Source organism: Coturnix japonica, chromosome 11 (assembly GCF_001577835.2).
Source record: "Coturnix japonica isolate 7356 chromosome 11, Coturnix japonica 2.1, whole genome shotgun sequence".
Taxonomy (NCBI): domain Eukaryota; kingdom Metazoa; phylum Chordata; class Aves; order Galliformes; family Phasianidae; genus Coturnix; species Coturnix japonica.
The window spans coordinates 9,608,197-9,627,278 of record NC_029526.1 but is presented as its reverse complement, the minus strand read 5'-3'; the positions used below and the strand labels follow the sequence as shown (position 1 = coordinate 9,627,278).

General features: G+C 42.9%; 1 protein-coding gene across 2 annotated transcripts in view; it reads left to right on the top strand.

The window, feature by feature from the left end:
* Positions 1–19,082, top strand: part of WTIP (WT1 interacting protein) — a 63,897-nt gene that overhangs the window by 32,870 nt on the left and 11,945 nt on the right. For both annotated transcript variants that reach the window (XM_015873987.2, XM_015873986.2), the window contains one exon: positions 14,192–14,259. Coding sequence is in view for 1 of the 2 variants with exons in the window: in XM_015873986.2 (XP_015729472.1) it covers positions 14,192–14,259 (68 nt within the window). In the remaining variant the exon portion in view is untranslated. The remainder of the gene's footprint in view (positions 1–14,191; positions 14,260–19,082) is intronic.

The window sequence follows — 19,082 nt, the reverse complement described above, 5'->3', positions numbered from 1 at the left end:
TCATACCCACTTCCCCATCTGCTCTCACTGCTGCTTCCCCTGCGATCGGCTGATTGGTCCCTAGTGCTGCCCTTCTCTGCTTGCTCTCTGTCTCTCTTGCAGGCCAGCTTCAGCGTGGGGCAGACAGCCTGGTTTTCATTGCTGCCCTTTGCTCTGGTTCCCTATTCCCTCCTGAGGCTTGCTGCTTTCTCCCTTCCCACCCACACCAGCCCTCAAACTGATTTTTCTTGCCTGGAACTATGAAACCTCAACTCAGTTTGACGCACTCTTGTAAACTTCCACAGCACTCAGAATAACAGTAAAAGTGAATGACAAGCTGCCTAGCAAGTAATAGATAAGGAAGCTGAACAGAGAAACTTTTATATTATCTGCTGTAGGAAGAAGTAAAGCTAGTAGATACTGCTGGCTTCTGACAGCAAAGCAGGCCCTGGTGGTGTTGATGACTCACGTTGCTTGTGTGCATGCCTGCAGAATATGGCTTCTAACAAGGTCTACCAGCTCTTCAGTGGTACCTGTGTGGAGTTAGAGGGATCTGATTTATTACCTCTATAAATGTAGGCATGTATTTAGCTATCAGTTTTTACTATTGGCTGCTGTGTCTAAATGGTTCTCTATTGATGTATTTTAAATCATAAGTGTGACATTTTCTTAACGGTAAATTAGATAAAGTTATTGGACCTCAGTTACCTTGCTGGCTTCTTTGGTAGAGTCTACTGTGTTGCTTTTCCAGCAGCGGCCCCTGCAAAGCTTTTCCTGGAAATAATGCAGGTAGCTTAGAATAAGTCAGTGCATTTCTGACAGTGAAAATTCAGACCTGTGGAAGCAATTCACTGGATTGGTATTAATAACCCAGTGGTTAGTGGTAACCCATGTGTATCCCAAGGGTTCCCTGTGATGATTGGCTGCAGGAAGAAACCTTTAAAATTTCAGTAGTGCATGTATATGTAACTTGTTATAAACAAGTGTATGTATATAAGGAATGCTGAAAAAATTCTAAGTGGTAGAGGAGCATGATGAAAAAAAGTGTGAGGATGGCTGTTCTAGAGGAAGAAGGCCTAAAGATTTCCTAGTCACTAGGATTTGTTTTGCTGTCTCCACAAGTTATTTAAGAAGGAAGAGTTTATACAGTTGGGAAAATTACATTGGAAATTGTGTACTTAAACTGTTAAGAAGACACATAGGTGAGAGTCAGAGATCACGTTTTCTAAGCCTTGTTTTTGAAAAAGGAATAATGTTACTTTTTTTTTTTTTATCACCCTGGCTAAATTCAAGAATTAAATCATCCCGGCTGTCAGAAAAGTTGATTTTCGGGCAATAGTGAATGGGATTCACTTAAGTAAGGCAACCTGTGGCTGGTATCTCGGAAGCACTGCAGTGTTTAGATGATGATGATGGTGAAGATAATTTGGTGTTGGATGCAGAGATGGTACAGCTCAGATGTAGCATGTACAGGCATGCAGAACCAGCATGTTAGAATCATCGGGAGGTTCTGCTGAAATATGTGAAGTGGAAATAATAATTTATCAGTGAAATTCTGCAACTGACTCTGTACAGTTTTGAATGGTTAACCTTGGAGTTTATAGCAACCAATGCATTTGGTGTTTGTGGTTTGCTGTACAGCTGCTTTTCCATGAAGGTTTTTCTAGCCCAAAGTTTTGTGAACGGGATCTGAGGAAAAAAAATAAAAAGCATCAGGGAAATAATCCAAAAGAAGGAATAACTAGCTCTGATATAAGCATGGCTGAAGGCGATGGTTTTCATTGTTATAGTCACCAGTGGCTTCAGTGGCAAGCTGATGTCTCATGCTGGTTAGGGAAGAGGAGAAGGAAGTGGACTTAGTGGAAAATTGATTGCATCTACTTGGGCCCTTTCCAGCTGAATCCTGAGTTAAGTACATTCATCCTGAACTAATCGTTGAGGAGAATTGGCTGAAATCTCACATACTTCTTAAAAGGAAAGCTGAGCATTAAAGAAACAATATCCTTATTGTACCTGAGTGCCAAGGGGAGTGAGTGGACTATCAGAAGCCTTACCTATTCAGCTCCATGTCTTGGAAGCTGCTTGTGCTTTTAGTTTTAAAGGGACCTAATGCAGGAGGTGGTGGTCAGTCTGCCACAAAATACCAAGGATAGGCTGTTTGGCAGGGCTGTTTTCTGACTATTTTGAATTGGCTCAACAAGCCTCAGTTCCTTTCAGTAATTCAGTACAAGTATAATTTTGATTTGTATTTCATCAACAGCAAAGTGGATTATCAGCTAAAACACATCTAAGGCCCTAGCAAGTGTGGAATAAAGCTAGACTGACATTATTAACATCAGTGTAATCATTCGCTAGCATGAATAAGAGAGCTTCAAAACTGGCAGAACACTGTAATGCTTTGCCGTCTTGAGGTTTTTCACACAGTATACTACTAACCTGTCTAAGCTTTCTTAGCACTGTCGGTGCTGAAAGAGAACATATTTAGACCTCCTTTTCCAGATGGCGAACTTGCATTATCAAATTCAGAGTTTAAGCCATTGCTTTCTAAGCACTGTAATTCTCAGTAATCTCATGTTAATGCAAAGGTTTATATCAGAATAAGAATCTGAGCACCGTGAGCTTGATTTCACAAGTGCATGGGGTCATTGGTGTTGGCTGCTCAACTCTTTCTGGATGTGACTCAGTTCAAGCACTACCAGCATGTTTAAGTTCAGCAGCAGCATCTTTGATGCTACTCACAGTGAGGTGCTGACGCATACAGTGCTACTAGGAGGAAGAACGTAAGCTGTTCCTGTGCAAATCCATTCTTGTTTCTCTGAGATAAATCAGAAGATGGTTTAGGGAAATTGCTCATCACCCTTGAGGCACTCCTGCATGTTGCCGCAGGTTTGGGCTGTGTCCACTCCTTGTGTTCAACATACTTTTATGCATAAAGTATTAGGAAAGAAGGTGATGATGCTACTGCTATTTCCATGCAAAGGTGACATCTGGCAGCCTGACTTGTTTCTCTCTGCCAGATTTTGACCAAGTTTCCATTCAGACTAAGTTATGATTTTGAGTCTGAACCTGAAAGGAAAATGACTTGCAGGAAAGAACTGGTGGCAATAGGTAGGGGTGTGCAGCGCCCTCAGCCAACTTTCACTGCTCAAAGCATCTAACTAACTGTTGCAAGTTATGTTTGTCAGGTGGAGTTTCTGGTGGATTCCTGTCTTAGACATCCAGATAGCAGTCAGGACTAAATGACCTTCTTAAACAAAAATCCCATACCTTCAGTTTTACTGGAATACAGTGACTGTTTCTTTTGAATATATTCTCTTAGGAATTACGTCCTGTGTGAAGTGTAGCACGTCACTTCTCATGGAGGCTGCTTGTTAACTTGGGGCAGTGCAGAACTTGGTGGCTTTCACAGCTCCTGTAGGGAGAACAAGGAGTTTTTGAGTTGTTTGTAGGTGTCCACTCCTGTACAGGACCTGAGCAGAGTGTCATAAAGCTACTTGCTATAAATACCAACTGTGCCTGTGACCTGCATCTTTTTCATTGCCATGTGCAGCTCAAGAATGAAGTTTTAGGCTTTGATTTATAACACTCTTCTCTAGTCTTGCAGTGATGGCTGGCGAGGCTGCCTTGTTCTGTAGGAAGCAACAGAAGCTGAGATTAGCAAAGGTTTAAAACAAACAAAAGGGGAACACTTCATACAATGCATAACGAGACTGTGGAACTCGCTGCCATAGGGACAGTGTGGATGCCAGAAGTATAAATGAGCTCATAGAGGAATTAGACAAATTAAAGAAGGATTGGTCCAGAGAGACTATAAAACATAATAGTTCTGATGCAACCTGCAGTGCAGGAGGGCCTGAAGTGTTGCTTGCTGGAAGCAGAGAGGTTGTTCTTGGGAACACGTCAGCCTGTGCAAGCCCTGTTTCTAATGCACTTTCCCGTTCAATTTCATCTTTTGGCTGGAGACAGGATACGGTGCTAGATGGTGTGCTGCCGTTGCAGTAGTTCTTAATGGAGCTTGAATAAAAACCACCCATCATGTTGCATGGGTTAGCGAGGCTGCTTGGGAAGGTTGCATCCTTTGGAGTCAGGAAGGCTTGGGCTGGAACTGACTGCAGTTTGGTGATGGATGTATTCTGCCATGGAATGGGCTGATGCTGGAACCCCTGGGAGAGTATGATAAGACAAGTACTCTTTTAAGTCCCAGCTCACAGGCAGCAGCTGGGAAAGCTGAATTCCTTGTTGATAATAAGCTGGGTCTGTGATGGAGACATGAAAGCCTCCCATAGCAGAAGCTACTTTGGTGTAAGAGATACACCTCCTTCCCTTTTGCTTGTTGAGTGGTGGGAAGGCCTCATACAGCTTTTACTCGATGATCTCTGTTATTCTGTCTTTGTTTTTTATAATTTGTTGCAGTTGTAAACCTAGTTCTGAAAAAAAGAATCCTAATTCAAATACATTCTGAGCTTTATTTTACATTTCCCTGTTAGCATGTCTGTTTGATAGCTCATAAAGACTGTATTTTAAGAGGAATCTTAATATATATATAGGCCAAAACCAGCTATTAGATCAGTGCAGGCTCTTGCATTTCTGATTTTAAATACATGCTTAGCATACAATTTTACAAACTCTTTTTAAATGCAAGTTTGTCTGTCAGAGCTCCTGGAAATAATTTATGCCTTAATTCTGGAATTGATGGGTGATGGGATAGAATTTAAATATGTAAGTGGGGAAAGAACAGAAATTCTAACTTTTTGCAATTTGTATGGAAGCTTGAAAGTATCTGCAGTTTATAATATGGTCTGTACAGGAATGCTTTGCCCCAGTACCAGAAGTTAAAGAACTTCTAGTTCCTGCAGCGCTAAGTAGCCTTCTGGTTAAATAACCTGACTGAAGAGTAGGAGGAGAGAGAAAGGAAGAGAGAATTCCACAGTAGAGTAAACATGGCATGGAGATTGTGGATACCCTGCCAAGAAAGGTGGGGTTTTCCAGCAAGGTAACAAAAGATATTAACTATTTATCTATGTAATCCTACTGGAGACTGACAGCTTGGTCACACAGCTAGACTGGGCCAGAAGCGTACCCTTCACGTTCTCTCCTCTCAGTCCCAGGTTTGCTGATGTAGTGAAGATGGAAGCTGCAAAGTGGTCTGAGCAATACATACCTAACCGCAAAAATGTGGGGCTTCTTGGCAGCAAGGGCACGCATTCTGGATGTAAAGGTGCTCTCTTCAGTGTACAGGTCCAAGAGAAGGTAATGAGTTTTTCATTTTGGCATCATGGCAGGTTAAGGCAGAGTTTACCTTGAGTTAGAAATGAGTCAGTGTAATACAGTACCTTGTTTTCATCTGGATTTTACAGTTTAGCTAGTGCACAGCAAAGACACAGTATATTGGGGCAGGACAGTTTCTACCAGCTGCAAATTCAGCTCAGTGTATTTGTATGTGATGGGAGGTGTGGGTACAGTACTTCGGTCTGGCAGCATAGAGCCTGGTTAGCAGCACAGACACAGAATTGGCCACTGTTATATACAAGAGGGGTTGTATAGTGAGTGAGTGCCCCTGTAAGAGCTGGGCAACAGGAATTGGGAGGGAAAACAGCAAGCTGCCATCCGCCTTTTTGGGACAGATCAACTTGAGACAGAGATTGAAAATGAATGCTGATTTGTGCCTAGAGGTTATTTTTTAACATACAACCAAGAGTCAGTGTAGGAACTGAAACTGTGAAGAAATGTTCAGTTAAAGGTTTTTTAAAAGACGTTTTAAAATACCACGTAAACATTTTAATAGATAAAGTGGATCAAAACTTTCTAACAGTAAAGTTGCTAATCCTTAAAACTGTTCATTCGTGTCGTACCATTTCTACGTACCTGACGATAAAATTTGATTAGAATTTGTTCACAGGCTGAATACTCTTTCCTGAAAGAATCTATGAAAGGAGGAAACAATACACATCCTGTACTCCACCTTCATAGGCCTCTAGCGTACGATGCCACCTTTTGTTTGCAAGAGTTTAAATTTCAAATAAAATCCCAGCATTCTTTTGAAAAAAAGGAAAGGGCCTCTCCCCTGCTTAGATTGTCAAATCCCAGACTAGCCCGGAATTGAATAGGCCAAGTCAGTGACCTCAGTCAGAAAGAATGTTGGTTATTTACGTAGGGCTTCTGCTATTTTAGCAGCAAACCTTTTCTTCTGGAAGGACAATGTATACTGTTTTGTGTTTACGGCCAAGTAAAAAGCTTGTACATTTGAGATTTGCATTGTAATAGCCTCGTAACTCAATATAAGGCATCCTCAAAAATAGCAGTGCTGGACTCTGTTTTGTCTTAGCTGGTGCCGGTCTTTTAAAGCCTTTCACAAGAGCTCTCTGAAAAACCATCCTAAAGATTCAGCTGCTTATATATTTGCCGTGGCGTTTTGTTTTTCTCTGGAGTTTTGCTTGTTTTCAGAAACTAAATTTAGCGTGGTTTCTTTAGGAACTATCGGGCCACCGCTCAAAATATTTTGATGCATCTCAAGCTAAGCTGTGCCCGCAGCTTGAGACCAGAAAAATGTGTGAGCGGACGTGTGTGTAATTCACACACCGAGCATTTTTCCTGGAATAATGGAAGATCTTTACAAGCATTCTGGCCCGGTGGATGAGCCTGCAATTCCAAATGGTTTTTAAAAGTGTGCCTTTCTCAATAGATGGTAACCATGAGGAGCTATTGTGTGAGTAAAGCACACATTTAGGATCCAATCCTGCATTCCTTAAAGTCAATGGGAGTCTGAGCGTGAAAGGAATGCGGGATTGGGTCCTGAAACGGGGAACCAAAATTGTGTGCCAGATTGCTTTGAAAAGAAGAATATAGCACATCCACAGTAGCCACTTTTTAGTGTTTCAGATTTCAAACGGCTGCAGTCTGTGAAAAGTGGCTTCTGCCAACATGCAGTATCTTCTATTCAGAGGAATTTGGCATTGATTTTTTTTTTTCTATCTTCAAAACCCTGAAAGCCCCAGAAATTCACCCCTCCTCTCACAAAGCCGCAGCGCTGAGCATTGTGAGATGGGGACCGGGCGGTGGCGGTGGGGGATGGAAATGTCACCCAGCCCGGCTGCGGGCCGTGGGGTTGTGCCGCAGGTCTGGCGGTGGCTCCTTGCCCTGTACAAAGATGCTGCCGCAGCTGCGGGCACCGCATGGACCGTCCTGCATTACTCGGGGGGGGTTACCCTCCTGTGGAGGAGATGGAGAAAAATGTAATGAATGGTTATTGAGGGGCTAAGCAGCCTCGGTGCTCCTTGTTTTCAGCTGAGTAACAGAAACCCCAAGTAAAGGAAACCCCTCTGCAGATAGGCAGTCAGAAGCCGGAGTGAGGGGTGGAGAACTGGAGGCTCTAACTCACGAGTCAGTCGAGGAGAAATGATAACAAATAAATGAAAAATATTGTAAGCTTTTGTTTTCTTTTGGCACATCTGTAATGCCTGGGCAGGCGAGTGCCCCCTTTGTAGTGAAAGAAAATAGATGTGGATGAAATGTATCCATTTTGTCATGTGCTAAGTGGTAGAGGAGGTAACAGAAACAAGCTGTTATTTAATATTTTCACCAATTTCTTCTGAGTTTGTAAACTTGGTATTTCTCTTAAGGTGTCAACCTCTAACTTTTAGCTTCTGCTTCTCAGACATACTGCTGTCCTGACTTCTGATTTGGCAGATAGTATTCCAGATATTGCATTTGCTTTTCAGTGCTTGAGTTTATCTTAGTCCCTGCTTCTCAATTGTTAAAATGTGTATCTAGATTTTTAACGTAATGTTTTTTGAAATCTGGATCTGTCTCATGCTATCAGAAGGCAAACACAGCTGGCATCTTGCAGCATCTGTGCTGGAGAACCTAATACTAGGGATGGTGGTCTCTATTGTGGTGGCCTGTGCTGTTGTGTGGTATCTGCAGCCCCTGCCACAGATCCATTGGGCACCAGTCACCCCAGCACAGGCTCAATGATGGGCCCCTGGGGCACAGCCATGGATGGCACGTGGGATGCAATGGTGCATGTGGGGTTCTGTCTGTGCAGGGAACAAGGGCAGCTTGTGGATGGGCTTTGCAGAATGGCTCTAAAACAGCAGTCCCCAGCCAGGAGCTTTTGTTAAACTAAGTTACCGAGTCCACCCTGCTAAATTTTAAATCTCCTGAAGCAGTGTTGGCTCCAGCTGCAGAAGGACAGCAGGCAAGCAAATGCAGCTTCTGCTCAGTCTAGGCTACCTTGTGACTGCTCTGGTTTTGCTTGAATGGTGTTCTTGGGCAACATGCAGGCATTTTCCTTCTCTCTTATGACCACTGTGAAACACTTGAGCAAATGTTGCTGTGTATTAATCCTTCCTGTATATTTACATGCCACTTTTAGTCCAACTCTTTGAGAGACTCGCTCAAGATGCTAGCATGAGACTGGTAATGCTGCTGCTGCTGCATCACTTGCTGCAGAGTTGGCATCTGAGGCTGCTAGCCAGCAATTAGGTCCATGTTTAATATTGCTAAATAAAACAGATATGCACAATTTGTTGGTCAGTCAGGCATGAACAGCCAGGGGCTGATGTGCTCAGAAAGCTGCATGAGCTCTGGACCAAAACTTGGAGAGTGTGGAAATGCATCCTGAGTGCCCCTGGAGCAGCACTGGGCTGTGCTGGGGGCTCAGGTATGTCTCAGTGCCTGCAGTTGGAGGGGAGGTGCTGAAGCAGGGCTGCCATCCCACCTGCTCTCACACAGCCACCCCTTTCTGCCTGAGCAGAGCCCTGGAGGAGCCGCACCTCCATGGGAGGGAGATGCAGTGGTAGAGCTGAGGTCTGTGCTCGTGTGTGGTCAGACCTACCCAGGCATGCATGTTTCTAGCGAACAGGAATGGCAGGTACTCAAATAGTATTCTGTGGCAATAGCTTTGGCTGTGCAGGCTTCTAATTAGCACTGCTTTAACGAAGGAAGCATCCTTATCTTTAGCAGCAGTGCAGCCGAACTCTTCAATTGCAGTCCACACTGGGAGGTTTTATTTATGTTTTCTGACTTAAAGTGTGGGCTTCTTGTTCCATACAGCTGTAACATGAGAAATAAAAAGGATATTATTAGTCATCTTGCATGTTGTTCCCACTGAAACCTTCCAGCGTGAAGTTATGAGAAGAGGCCCGTGTATCAAAAAATATCCTGACAGAGATAATGAAGGTGAGGAACTATGCCAGTGTATTTTGCAGCACATGAGTAGTCTAAGGGCTGTGCCGGGCATTATCTTTCAGGCTGAGGCTGCAGCATTCCCATTATGTCAGAGGGGAGCTGTTTGTTTTTAAGTAGCAGTAGCCCCTGAGACAACACAGACTTCTCACATGAACTTGCTTACTCTACAGTAGTAGTAAATCATTATTATTACCCAACGGTTGCATGCTTTTAATCATCAAAGTCCTTAAAATATTATAATAATGCTTGGCACTTTTCAACTTCAAAGCACGCTGCAAGCAGTAATTAGGTCTAATAACCATGCTGTGACAGTGAGACATTGCTATCTCTTGTTTTACAAAGGAGAGGAGGGGGGTCAGCCCCTGACTCGGTTGCATCATCCTATGTGGGGCTGGAGATCTACCACTGAAGGCTGTGACTTGATAAACTTACCTCTCCATAGACAAACATCCCCCTGCTAACAGCATCCAGAAGGGCTTTGAAGATGTTTTCAGTGCTGCTGGGGAAGGGGGAAGGACATTTTCAGCACTTGGAGCTTCTCCTTGAGACTGTAAAACCTGATCTAATTCGCATTTTGTTCCATAAGGGCCTGGAGCAGCTTTTGAAACTGTTGGGAAAAAGTTTTACCCCATCTTGGCTTCCTGACTGGTGTGTTTTCACCACCAGGCAAAGTGTTGTGGAGACTGGAGAGAATAGTTGTGGACAGCATGTGTCAGTGGTGGGTCATTTTTCCTTTTGCAAGTTCTGTCCTTTGCTAAAGCAACCATTCTTTTACGCCTTCTTTTTAGTCTGCAATACACAGAACATAAAAATGGCGCAGGAAGTAATTATTAGATACATTTAAACAGTAGAAATGCATGAATTGGTTAAATGGAAAATTGATGTTAAAAACCTAGAGCTGATTCTGGCGTTATATATTAACAGAAAGTTCCAGGGGGCCTGCTTTCTTTTGGGTGTTTGTTGTCTTGGTTGCAAATACCAATTGTGATCATTCCTTGAGAGCGCTTCATTTCTAGCTTACCTTTTCATGTAGATACCTTAGCATTTAATAATGCCTCATTCTTAATTAGAACATTTACAAGCTGTCTGTCTTCTGCCTAACATAGCAATACCTTTTTATCCTGGAGCATCTCTACCTTATCAGCATGTGGGTGTCAGTTTATAACTTAGTAGGTGGGCATATATTGTCACTCTAAGTGCATAGGCTTTATTTTCTGTAGTAATCAAGGCTAAAGAGCACTTGGGGGGGAAAAAAAAGAGCTTCTTGTAAGAGTTGATGTTGCATAACTGTACCTGGATTACATTCTGGACAGTGTTCTGCCCTTGTCTTTGGACCTGTATGGTCCCCTCATGTGGTCTTGACCGACCTGCTGCTATTTGGGTCAGATATGAAACTGAGCTTCTTCCCCTGCTGCTGTTGAAAACTGGTCTGACGGGGTAGATGTGCCAAGGTGGGTATCCAGCTAAAAGAGGAAAGAAGTACAGTGTTTGTGAAACCTTGTACTTGTGAACTCTGCTATGCTGCTCATTATAAGTGCTCATTATTATTATAATGAGCTATCTACAAGTTGCTTCAAGTTTTGTTAGAAACTCTGATATTTTTGCTTAAATATTATGAAAGTGAATAGTAACCCTGACTTGGCGTTACTCAGACACTTAAAGGAAAACTGAGCAGCAGGCCCATTCTATCAGTGGACAGGAGATGTACCTGGTTATTTGACCAGATGCTTGACTCAACCGGCTAAAACAAATTTGGCTAAAGCTTTTTTTAAGCTTTACTTGACAGAACTGGGTTACAGTTGCATGGGACAGACTCTGTGGGCTCCAGAGCCGCTCTAGTACCTCAGGAGAAAAAACTGCCCTGACAGCAGCTCAGATGGCTGTTCCAGTCTGCAAAGCCTTGCACCCTGGTACAGGGCTTTGTTGGCTGGCTGGCCAGTCAGCACAGTGCTGCTTGAGGCCAGTGGGTGCCCCATGCTGTGGCTTTTTTGGCTTTGTGTCCCTGTTGGCAATTGCTGGCACGTTTGGGTTTATGATGGTGTGGACTTGATGCCAGGCACTCTCAGAGCTGGGTGTATGACTGTGCTCAATGCAGACATTTAGTAAATGCTCCTAGTGGGCAAGTGGAAAGTAGATTTTTGCCTTCATTTCTAAAACGCAATGTGTAGACACCAGTGCAGTGCAGCCTGCACTACTTGTGTGATAACTTGCTGCTGCTTGCTTATGAGATACTAACCCTGAATGAATGTCCCCTAAGGTAGAAGGCCTATCAATCACATGAATTATTGCTAATAATAGTAATTAGCATGTGAGTAAGCTACTTGCTTATGAGTTTAGGCAAGTCAGTTCCTTAATAGATGGCTTGTTGTTTTTTGTCAGCTATGAAATGGGGAAAATAGCAGTTTTCCTCAGTTTTGCAGCAGTGTGAGCATTGCATGTGTTGTGGTTTAACTTAGCAGGTGCTCAGCACCACGCAGTCATTCGCTCACATTAGTGGGAGCTATTAGTATTAGGAGAACGGTTGGACTAGATGATCTTTTAGGTCTTTTCCAACCTTGGTGATTCTATGATTCTATTCTATAAGGCCTGGGAGGCCCTTGAACCTCCCTGCTCCTTTTGCTCCTCTTTTTGGTAGGACAGCAGAAGAAATTGGGAAAAATGAAGTGTCCTTGGCGTTGTACAGCACTGCTTAGTAACAACTGAAAGGATCAGAGTGTTATCTGTAGTGCCTCAGGAGATGCCAGTGCCTGTCCTCACTGAGGGCATTGCTTTCTTGTAGAGATGCTTCCAGCAGAATAGTTCAGGATTTGCCCCTAATTATCTCTGCTGCTTCTGATCACAATGGGTGTGCAGTGAGGATGATGGCCAGAGCTTTACCAATGAAGTCAATGCCCTCTTTCTGCACTGGTGAAGGTAGTGTGTGTAAGTTGGACATGCATCAGCACGTCAAGTACAAGTGTGTGGCCTCTTCATTTCCACCATATGAAGTGGAAAAAAAGCTTCAAAAAGCTACTCTTACCTCTGTCCTTTTCCTTCTTTTCTTCCTTTCTCATAATCTTACTACTAGCTCCTTTATTTTCATTTATGTAAGTACATCAGAGCAAAGGACAGCAGTCCTTGGTTTCTCTGGAGCAGATCTCTTCCCTAGCCAGACGTCCCCTTACCCAATTCTGTGCCTGCTCGGCCTTACTCCCTGGCAGAGGATGGTACTTGTCAGCAAGCTGGCACAAACTGTGCTCTGAGGTATTCTGAGGGATGACAGCAGTGCTTTAGTTAAGAGCAGGCTAGGAAGGGCAGTGACAAATCTTTTGGTGGAGTGGCTTAAGAATAGTGGCAAAGCAGCAGAGATCGAGAGGTGGTTGCTCCTGATCCAGCCTAGAGAGGCTCCATGTCCCCCTGGAGAGTGATCCTGGCCCCATGTCTTGTTTCTGTGATATATGGCACAGAGCCGTTTTACCTAAGAGTCTCAGAGAAGATTGATGGTCTCAGTGCATTGTCTATGCTGCTGGGCTTCTGGTCCCCACCAAAGCTACCAGGCAGCTGGAAAGACAAACAAGTGCTGACTCCACCTACCAGCAGTATGGAGACAGCAGCCTGTGAGATCGACAGCCCAAGAATGTGCACACAAAAGAAGCATTTCCCTCTGCCACGACAGTAAAACCGCCAGACAACCACATGCAGCATGTGATTTCCCAGAAGCATCAGTCCAGATCCTAAGTTTTTTGTGCCACACACTGTTTCCCAGGATCGAATCACAGGGGCAACGTGTAAAAGGCACTTTTAAGCAATGAAAGTTAATCATATTTTCCTCAACACTGTTTATGGAAACCATGGGGTGGGGGGTGGGGGGGGAGGGTGCTTCTGCCCCTCTGTTCTTGGCCAACTGGCTCAGCTCTCTGGCCCTGAGAGCTGAACCCACTGCATAGATAGGCAGTGTTTATGGGGCAGCTGCTCTGTCTTGGAAAAGTCCAAGCTTGTTCTGTGGGCTTAACAGTAATATGGGAGAGATTTTCTGTTGACCTGTAGTACAGAGTCTTTTGCCCTCTTCATTATCCTAGTGTTCCTGACAGTATTGCTGCTGTGTGCTCCCATCTGCAGCTGGTGTGCAGCCTACAGTGTGTGTTGTGCCATCTTCCTGCCTAGGCTGTAAGTAGCTTGTGAGAGCATCTATGTATTTGGGAGCTTTGGCCACTGGGAACCTGACAGGGAGTGGAAATAAAGTGAGTTAGCACTGGTTTGGTTTCCATCCACTAGCTGATTTTACACTGATAAAATCTCTTCCCCTTTTATGTAGCAATTCTGGTGTACGGCAGAGATCTCATGTGTGGTATCTAAAATCTGGCCAGCCTTCGTAATTTCTGAGTTCCTTTTTTTGTATCCTTTTTGTATCCTCACTGTAGCCCGTTGTGTATTTCTTAACTGTAAGGAGTGCTGCCAGTTCATGATGATCACAGGCTTTGTCAATAGAGTTCTGTAAGATTTAATGAAATCTCTTGTTTTCAATGTGATTTTCTGTGTTCACCTTCACATGTGACAGCGCTGCCTTAGTATCACAGGTAGTTCAGTTGGTAGTTATTTTGGCATTGATTGATGTTTTAGTGACAGGAGCAGCCATATGCTGTATTCTGTGTTTGTGATCCTTCAGAAACAAATGTGTTGCTGATGTTGATTCCGGTGGATTCTATTGATGTGATTTCACTTTCTAAGGAAACTATCAAATTACAAACGAGCCTTTCCCCACAGAATAATCCTCTTTGGTTTTAGATTTCAAATTTTCCAGGAACTGGTATCAGCTGAGTTCTATCACTCACAACTAATGTTTGGTTGATAAGGAGTTTGTTAATGCAGGATGGACCCTGCATGCTAATCTTCATCCATGTACCTGGATAGATGCTGCCAAGAGGAAAGATGCCAAAAGCTGGCCACACTAACACACGCAGCAGGGCATACTTTGTATTTGGTATCCTGAACAACTGCGTTTGGGAAGAAAGTACAAAATTCTGACAGTACAATATTTTAACAGGGAGAAGACTAAGAGGAAAAGCGTTCTACAATGTCAATGGCAAGGTGTACTGTGAAGAAGACTTCCTAGTAAGTAAGACTTCAGGCATTTTTTCATTGTTTTTAGAGTTTTGTTTTGGAGTGAAAATGTTATTTTCTTCCATGCTTTTTTCAACTCTTTCTTGTCCCTGTTTGTGTAGAAGTGTAGAAAGACAAAAAAGCAGAGTGTGAGGTGGAGGGCTTTTGACCCTTTGAGATTTTTATTTTGTACTGTGTCAGAGTGTACTTTCTCCATGACCAAAACCTTTCATTCAGACTCAATGGACATGATTGTTGCTATCAGCTGGTAATCTCAGCCTATGCAAGGCAATTTTAAATCTGAAAATTGTCTAAAAAGAGGTGTTCTCTTGTCCAAAACAGAGCTGACTTTTTTTCAATATCAATGAAAATTTAAAGGTCCAAACCTTACTACAGATTTATATACAGATAAGCTGCTCACAGTGCCATAGTAGAATGTCAGTCAGAGATGGTGTGGGGAGGTAGACTGTCTCATTGCAGCTTCTTTCTGAGTATTAAATGCAGTCAGATGCAGTTTGGGTCAGATTCTGGTCTCATTCTTAGGTGTGGTATTGGGGGGGCGGGGGGGGAATGGAGAGGGAAAGAGTAGCAATTGACCTACATTGTGATTGTATTCCTGCAAAGAAAATATTGTCTCCTGTTGGTGTCCTTGCCTCCTTGGCTTTTGTTTCCCTGAAAACTGATGAGGATGAGTTACATGATCTTATATGTATAGGAGTGTTGTCAAAGTTACAACCTTGCAGCTGGTGACCTGGTTATTTATTATACAGATCTGACCCTCTCTTTGGAAGGTACTTTTAATTTTTGGACAGAGGTGTTACAGAAGTGCAGATGTTTGTCTGCACTTTAAAATTGCATTATGAGCAATTTCCACTGTGCAGCCATAAAACTATCCAGAGCACAGATACACCCATCAAAACCGTTGGCAGTAGCTGCAAGGTACATTCTTCTAACAGATAGTTTTCCCACATGTTTGCTTTTATTGAGGGCACAGATTATCTTTCTCCAAATCAGGCAGGTTATTTTGTTCATTCTTTTCAGGGAAGAGATGCTAAAAGCTTTTGGACATGCTTGTAGAAATGCAGACGAAGGGAAGATGCCACATGGCACTGCTGGGATTATCCTTGGACAATAGCACTAACCTTAATGTGTGAGGGATTCTGAATCGGTGTATTAGGGCTGGTGAAGCACTACTGGCAGGAGGGGACGTGGCAATACTCTTTCTTCTTTATTTGTTGTCAGCCTCCTGGTCCTGGTCCTGGTCCTGATCAGCTGCAAATTCTGCCAGTGCGCAGATCCAAGCCACACTGGCTAAATGCAATGAATGAATCGGATTTAGGGGAAAAAAAACCACAGTGACAGATAATCCTGATCCTACCTAGATGTGCTGTAGAGATTGCCTAATCTACAGTCTCTGGTAGGAGCGCTGTGGTAGCAGGACTGTGTTACTGAATAGAAGCAGTAAAAAGAACAAAACCAGAAAGCCCTGACTTTTCACTGGTTTGCTATAGCTCCAGGGAAGACACATTTACTCTTCATGCCACCTTAAGGCAGCAAGTCCAGCAGTTTCCAGCTCTTGCCTCAGCCCTCTTAGGATACTTATTTCATGAAAGGAAATAAAACAAATGACAGTTTAATCCTTCCCTGAAAGCTCTTAGGACACAGATGGCTAACTAGCCATAACAGGGACACTGTTCCTGGTGAAGGGAACAAAAAATAAATTCCTTACTGTACAGTAAATAATCCCAGTCAGATGTGCTGCTGCCATTTTGTTGATAAACTGCTGCCTAATCACGGGTGAAGGAAAAACAGCTCAGTAATTTTGTCTTTCCAGTTCAATGCTTAAATATCATGTAAAGAAATTTAAAATAAATTACTGTTATTCTTGGAGAAGAAGACTTTTAAAATGTCACAAAGCAGCCTGAATCTTAGATCTGTTACTGCAGTGTTTTGTTGTTTTTTTCTTTTGTTTTTTTTGTTTTGTGTTTTTTTTAACTTTTTATGGACTTTTCCTTTTTCTCGGGGTGATGAACAATATTGAGTTGGGGGTCCAGCAGAGGTTAAGAAATGAGAGAATTTCCCTCTAGGGAGGAGTTCAGAGGGAAAATGAACCTTGTGACAGCTGTTAGTTACGTTGCTTAATGTGCTACTGGAAGACACTCAGATGCTATGGAAATAACTTATTACCGACACTACAAGCTGCACTGCATAGCATTAAGGTCACACGGAGCTTCCCCTTTCAAGATGATTTTTTCTCTGTCTTACAACTTTGCCAAGTTTAATCTTTTAGGCTGAAATTCTCTGTGCTGGGATTTTACCTCTGGCTAACTTTGCTGTCAATTTCTGTTGAAGGTTTCATCTAAATCTGTTCATCCATTTCAGTAAATAAGACTTCAGGAAGATCTGTAACCTTGTCTATAAATCCTCAAAGGGGAAAGCTCTAAAAATGTCATTTTGTAGATGCCAGCCATACAGAGACATACAACGCTGGGAGGCCTTAGGGTGTCCCCTTTCCGCCCTCTGTGTCCCCAAGAATGGCCAGCTCCACCATGATGGCTGCTTCCTGCCCTGGCCACATTACCTCCTCCATAAGAGTGAGGGCTGAGGTTGTAGCAAATGGAGGGTAAGCAGGGAGGGAGTCACGAAAAAAATAATCCAGTTGAAAGGTAAATGATTTAAGTTGTAGCTTGTGTCTATTTGATATCTAATGGAAGTCACAGAACAAATGTAGTCCTAGATAATTGCTGGGATGTTGCATTTAGGAGGCTTGTGATTCAAGTACGTTCTCCAGTCAGAGAACAGACGAACATTGTTAATTGATATGTTTAAAAGAGTAAGGGAATGAAAGCTTGGAAAGGGATTTGCTGTGCACAGTTTCTGGTAGATGTGAGTTTGAGGAAGTCTGAGAATATTTTCAAGGTGCTGACTGCTGTAGGTTGGGACAGGAGGGACTTTCAAGTTCTGTAACACTGATACCATTAATTTGAAGTGGACAAATCCAAGTCATGTGCATTGAAAGGTGGAGTTGGTTACCAGCTGAATTCCTGGGTTTTGGCAATGTTTTTCACAGTCCAACAAACTCTGTGGTGAACGTAAAGTCCCTCCTTGCGTGATCCATGTCCTTCAGCTGCAACTACGTGGAAATGCAGAAACATGAAGATATGCTGTGTGGTAGTGTTTCCTTACTGGCAGCAAGACAGGGTGCAGCAACGGGGTATATGAAAGGTTTTCCAGCAAGATGAAGAGTAAAGTTCTGGACTATTTTGCTTTAGTTTGATCTCTGCCACCTGCTCTGAGGCTCCAGTATCTTTGAGTCTCTGAAGGCTCCATTTTGTTTAGTTCAGTTTAATCACTGCATTTAAATGTGTGCACAAAAAAAAAAAGCCCAAAAAAACAAAAAACCCCAACCATCTGCATGAAACCAAATTTGATATTCTCTCCCTCTTTTAATGTGACCCCATGAATTTCTTGCATTGTTGTGTCCCATGTACTAAGGGTCCCATGCAGAGTGCAAACAATAGAGCAGTGAGAAGACAGATGCTCTGCTAATGGGAAACCAAGGAGAAGAGAGTCTGTGAGGGATTACAGGCAGCCTGGGGTTGGAATACATTATTAGCATAGCACCCAATTCAGAAATTAGTTTTCAGAATTAAATGCCTACAGCATTTTGGCAATAGCTCCTGATCATCTCTCTCAAAAGCCCCTGAAGCATAAAAGAGTAAGAATCTCACTTTTAGGCTTAACAGTCACATTCAGTGACTTCACAGTTGTGTAATGGTTTTTACAGCTTCATACCATTGGCAGTAACTGCTGCACCTACTGAAATGTGACCCACTCGATCTGTTTGCACCAACCTTCTGTAGGTTTTGTACATCTCCATCAAAGAAAATGGGTCCGAATGAGATTCCAGGGTCTGTTTTCAGGAGGAAGGTTTTGTTTAATTGAGTACGTGACAGCAGGATAGTGCATCGGTCTCTCCTTGGGCACAGTTAGGCATGTGAAGGAGAAGCAGCGACATGTCCTTTCAAAGACCTGATGTTGCCTAAGGTAGAAACTTGGGGTCCTGAAGCCTCTGTCAGGCATGCTTGGTTTTGTTCTGTTTGGTTATAGAACAACACAACAGCCATGTCTGAATTCTCAAAGAACAAACACTGCAGAGCTGAAGTTGACTGACAGGTGAGATACAAAAAATGTAGAGATGATGATATATTGTTTACCTCTAAACAGCACTGCCGTCATATGGAAAAATGGTGCTGCTGGGTTCCCTGCCTATTATTGTTTTCCAGTCCAGAGAGAGGTAAAGCACAAGCAAAGCTTAAGCTACCAGCTGTCAGTAAATCAGGTTTCTGATTTGTCTGAGACCAATGCTGCCATCAGAAAGAAAGAACAGTAGTGGTAAGGAGACAGTGTCCCCAGCCTGTGAAATATTCTGTCACTGCTATTAGACTTACTACCATTTTTCAAAGTCTTCTTAATAGAGTTAATGTAGTTCTGAATGTGACAAATAACAATTTTCTTGTTAAAAACAAATCGGGGTTTTAATATAATAAGTAAGACATGTAAAGAGTGATTTTGTGTCTGCAAAACCTTTCTTTCTGATAAACAGTGTAATTTATGACAATCTAGTTAGCACTAAATGACATAAATGTGACCACTAAGCAATTCTCTTCCTGGGAAATAAGGTTCTTTCTTAATCAATAGTTGGATAAATGCTCCTTTGCATTCCTTATCAAACGGCAGCCAGATGGTACCAGTAAATTCATTCCAGCAGGATTTTAGAATTAGCTGGGTTTGAATTATTGTTAATCCCCTGCTGTCTGTGCCGCCAGGACCTA